Below are 5,570 nucleotides of genomic sequence, written 5' to 3' on the forward strand. Positions count from 1 at the left end.
ACTCACCAGCAGTCCCAAAATCCTGCGGCGGGGGTCGTGGGTAGCTGGCGGGTGTCAGGCAACCCTGCGCTCCCGCTACCCTGGCGCTGATCCGGCCGGATGAGGCCTGTGGTCCTACTCAGGCCGGTTTCTGCTTCCCTAACTAATGCAGTCTCAGGTCCCGCGCAAGTGGATTCCTTTCTAGGAATCTGTTACTATTTTTTGTAACTTTTTTCCGTTTAAAATGCACATTTGAAAAGAAGTCATTATAGCTACTACTTAGTGATTTGATTTTTTTTTCAGTTAATTTTTGCTTTAACCCAGTAAATGTAGTTCTAAAGAAATATGCTTCACCAGACAAATTTGTCAGTTGAGTCAATTTTGTACATATATAGAACATGTACATTTTGATAAACTGTATACCCAGTTTTCCTGAGAACTGCAGATAGCTGAGAATTGTTTAATCATGTGTACAAAATTTTGATACATTGTGCTAAAAGTCTATCAACCTACCAGATTTGGAGTAATTTAATATATGATGACTTTATAGTAAAAATTATGAATTCAAAACTTAGGCCTATATTTTTGTTATTGTTTAGAAGATACATTTTAGAGCTGGGAAAAAAAGTGTTTTATTATTGTAGGGCTACGTCAGACAAAGCAAATAAATTGGAGTCAACAGTGGAGGTATATCGACAGAAGCTACAAGATTTAAATGACCTCCGCAAACAGGTGAAATCTTTACAGGAGACAAATATGATGTATATGCATAACACTGTGAGCTTGGAAGAAGAGCTGAAGAAGGCCAACGCAGCTCGTGCACAGTTAGAGACCTATAAGCGCCAGGTGAGACATGTCTGAGTATCTCATTGACGCAATTAGAAGTTCAATATTGTGATTTTGTTTGCTTTGTTCAGAATAATGCACAAGTTAAGCATCGAGTATATTTTTTTTTTCTGCTTCCAATGAATTTCTTCTTTCTACAATTGTAGTTTAAGGAATGCTCAAAGAATCTGACTTTCCTGCATCCTTCACCTTTTTACTGAGCTCTTCAGGTTTTCCTGTTAAACTTTCATTTATTTGGACAAATGCCTAAACAATGGTAGAGAATGTAGCCCTGCCTTCAAATACTCTGTTTTGACATTTATCAAACAACCTAGAGAAATATTAAAGTAAAACCTACTTTTAAATATTATTTAATTATACTAAATAAATTAAATATATTAATACTACTAATAATTTAAATGTATTAAGCATATTAAAGTAATATTGTATTGAATTTTATGTAATTCTTATTTTGATGTTCTATTTTTCTAAATACTTAGAATTAGACATTAATATTAGACATTTTATTTCCAATCAGACTTTTTATTTACTCAATCCTGAAAGTTTATGAGTATCATGAACTGTTTTCTTCCCTTTTTTTTTTTCTGCCCAAAGGTTCAGGACCTTCACACAAAGCTTTCCTCTGAATCCAAAAGGGCAGATACACTAGCATTTGAAATGAAGAGGCTTGAAGAAAAACATGAAACTTTACTCAAGGAAAAAGAGGTGATCCTAAATGTTTGATGCAAAATGTGTCTTTTTTTTTTTTTAAAGCTTTGGATAGCCCTAATCCTAATTCTTAACCATATTTTCTTCCTAATGATTTTCTAGTTCCTTGCCTTAAATTTTTAATTCCTTTTTAGTTGCTATATAAGTACACAGAAGTATGGGTTGATTAATTTTTTTGGCAGCAATAATTAAGAGGTTCTTTTTTTTTAAAGATTTATTTATTATTATATCTAAGTACCCTGCAGCTGTCTTCAGATGCACAAGACGAGGGGGTCAGATCTCATTGCGGATGGTTGTGAGCCACATTACATGTGGTTGCTGGGATTTGAACTCAGGACCTTCAGAAGAGCAGTAGTACTCTTAACCACTGAGCCATCTCTCCAGCCCTCTTTTTCTTCAGTGTGTAAGTTTTGTTGTTTTTGATGGGGAATCAGTTGACTATAAGGGACTGGCTTTGTTCATGGTAGTTGTGTTCCATTCCTCCAGTCAATTTTTGCAAGTACTGTGATTCTGGTTGCGGTGGCTCTCAGGTTTGATTTAATATCAAGTATTGTAATGCTCTCATTGTTTGCTTGGTTCAGGATTGCTGTGGTATTCAGGATCTCTTGTGCTTTCATAGGAATTCTAGCTTTTCCCCATTCATTCTTTTGTGAAAATGTTACTATCATTCCTTCTATGGAGTTTGCACTGAATATGAATAATTTTGGGTGGTTTGACATTTTAGCAATACTCAATGATTCTTATATCAAATACTAAAGAAGTATTAGAATTGAGAAATTCAGTAAAGTTGTAGGACAAAATTAGTACCTGCTTTATGCACTAACAGTGAGATTATTGCAAAAAATCATGAAAAAAGATCAGTGACAATAGTTACAAAATAAAATACATAGTACTAAGCTCAACCAAGAGAGTATAAGATCTCAGTGATGAAAGTTAGAAGACATTGATGGTAGAAATTGATGGTGACTTAAAATGGAATGAAAAACTCCCCATTTTCAGGCATCCTTTATTCAATCGCATTAGCTTTGGTCAAGAGGGATAATGAAGTAGCAGTCGCAGGTCCTCTGCTTTAGTGCATGGTTTTTAACTGGTGATTTTCAGCCAGCCACTTTAAAGCAAGAACCATAAACAGGTTTATTAGCATATATAAACCTACCAATGTGTTCTTCTTCTTTACAAATCTGCTGTTCCAAGGGTGTCATTTAGCTATTTGCTCTGACAGGATATGTGGCATATATGCAGACAGGAAAGATATATTTGAGCTTACCAGTTACTATAGTTTTAGTTCATAAATGGCTCCTTCTTTTGATAGGTCTGTGGTAGGATTGGATATCATAAAAGCAGTGACATTTTAGAGGAATAGATTTTTTCACCCAATGGTGATGGTAGATAGAGAGGGGAGCACAAGAGGGCACCAGAGCAAGTGCCAAGTTCCCAATGACATGGCCCCAGAAATGTTTCCTCCAACTAAGTTCCAGCTTCTATTCTTCACCATCTAATATCATGGTCTTGTGAATATACCAAGGATTAATCCACTCATTGGTTCAGGGCTCTCATAATCTAATCATCTCTGAAATGCCACCCATGCCAACCACTTATTTGTGCATTGCTGATATTCTAGACATAGTTCAGTGGAACTGAAAATTAAAATAAACCACCATACACAGCTTTAATATATATCTACAGAATTAAGCCACCACTACCGCCACCAAGTACTGTATGGTCGAGTCCACTGTCTATCATTCTCAGCAACTGTTTATGTAAGTTTGCTGTCTCTGCAATTTTTGGCCTCTCTAGAGCATGCATGTTTTGTGATTATCTTGTTCAGTGTCATCCACATTTTAGCTCAGGCTTTGTTCTTTCTGGAAGACAGCAGTGGGAACACAATGTTAGTGGTTTTCAGGAGGCAAAACTTGGCTTTGGGAGAGTAAGGGTTGCTTACTATCAATAGTATTTATCTTACTTAATTCTTTGCCATGCTGTGGCCAAAAACTGAGATTAAAACCTGTTGTTTAACAGAAATGGATTAAGTAAAGCAACAATTGTTCTGGCTTTTTGTTCTTTTCTCCATACATCTTCTCACTGATCAGGAGTTTTGAGTTACTTAATGCTTAAGAGCCAGGAAAAGAATGTCATGTGTGCATGCATGTAGAAAGAATAATCTTATGCAGACAATATGCAAAGAAAAATACACATTCATACATACACTCCGGTCTAGCCTGACGATGTGTTTCATCAGTTTCACTTATACTTATACACACACACACACACACACCTATACCTACATATGCATATATGTTGAACATGTAAATAATTATTTTTGGTGGATGGGGCAAAAGCCCGCATGAGCAAATTTCATTGAACAAGTGCCAACGCAAAAAAAACTCACTCATTCTGGATAAAAAAAATAAGCTCCAAGTTGTATTGTTCAGAGAAGGAAAAAACTTCTACCTTTTTATTTATACAAGTAAGAAAAAGCCCTAAGTAAGAAAAAAAATCTCATTTTCTTTATTTCTGAATGAAAACAAAACAAAACCAAACCTTGTCTCTTTATTGGTGAAAGAAAAAGCCTTTTCCTGTTTATTGGTGACTTGAAGCCTTCTTGTAAGTAAAAAGCCTCTCCCTAGTGTTGTTGTTAGTACTTTCTCAGGAGACTAGATTACATGGTTTTCAAGCATCTTTATATCCAAAAGGGTTCATTGCAAGTTCAAGACATTAATTCAAGTCAATAAATTGAATAAGGAGTTTCAGTGGGAATGTTTACATGCGTTTCCATTAAGACTTCTGTTATGTATTGAACTAAACATTCATTATCTGTCACTAGCTCCACAAGTTAATCAAAAGTTTAAAACAATAGGTCTTATGTCATAAGTTAGCATGGTTTTGTCAAAAGGCAAATTTTCTGCCTATGTCTCATTAGTTTTGAAGTTTTGTGTAGATAAATCATGCCAATATTTTTTTTGTTCTTATACTTAAATTGTCCATCTCAGTTTACTGACCTTTAGTTATCAGATAATGGTTTCATAACTAGCCTAGAAGTTTTCCTGATAGTAAATTTGTCCCAAGCCTGATTTATTATTCTAGTGTAATTACCCTATGAAACATGAAGTTTTACAGAATCCAAACTGTAGCTTTCTTCTATAGAAGGCTCCAAATTACTTGTATAAATTTAGGAATTCTGTAGAATCATCATTAGGAATTATGAAATCATCGATTTTTCTACATAACATTACTACAAGAGAGTACATCTTCATTGATCTGCAGAAAATCTATCCAATAGGGTGGGCTAATGCCTAGGAATTATTAGACTAATTTAATAATGACAGGAAAGGCATAATGGTAACAAGAATCAGTCCCAAGTTGAGCTCTCTTGCCCATTGGAGCCATGCAAAAGGATGGCCCATTTCTAGGAAAGTCACCTGCTGCCTTAGGCTCTCCTCGATTGGTCCGGGGTCCGGACAGGTGTACATCATCAGGTTGAATGATGCCCATTGTGTTGATGCAGCATGATTTATTTCTCTTGTCATCAGTGTGTAGACACTAGGACTCTAGTCATTTTGGACTGTTAGAAATATTACTGCTGGTCTGTTCACATGTTTTTATGTGGGTCTTTTTTCATTTCTCTAGAACATACTAAGAAAGGTGGCATAGTGACATATAATAAGTATACTTTTCTATATCCTTACCAATATTTTCCTGTTGTTTTAGTTTATTTTAGCTATTATTATCTTAGCTATCCTACTGAATGTGAAGTAGTATGTCAATTTTTACTTATATTTCTATAATCACTAAGGACATTGAGCGAGTATATTTTATGGATGTTTGCCTATATAGTACTTCTTACAAAAGGGTTCTTTTTTTTTATTATTATATATTTTCCTCAATTACATTTCCAATGCTATCCCAAAAGTCCCCCATACCGCCCCCCACTTCCCTACCCTCCCATTCCCATTCTTTTGGCCCTGGCATTCCCCTATATTGGGGCATATAAAGTTTGCAAGTCCAATGGGCCTCTCTTTCCAGTGATGGCCGACTAG

The 5,570-nt window shown here is 35.5% G+C and overlaps 1 protein-coding gene across 1 annotated transcript in view; it reads left to right on the top strand.

Annotated features, from left to right (window-relative positions):
• Positions 1–5,570, top strand: part of Hook1 (hook microtubule tethering protein 1) — a 54,440-nt gene that overhangs the window by 30,850 nt on the left and 18,020 nt on the right. Inside the window, exons 11-12 of the mRNA XM_021160006.2 lie at positions 624–825; positions 1,420–1,530. Of these exons, the coding sequence (XP_021015665.1) occupies positions 624–825; positions 1,420–1,530 (313 nt within the window). The remainder of the gene's footprint in view (positions 1–623; positions 826–1,419; positions 1,531–5,570) is intronic.

This window comes from Mus caroli, chromosome 4 (assembly GCF_900094665.2).
Source record: "Mus caroli chromosome 4, CAROLI_EIJ_v1.1, whole genome shotgun sequence".
NCBI classification, from domain to species: Eukaryota; Metazoa; Chordata; class Mammalia; order Rodentia; family Muridae; genus Mus; species Mus caroli.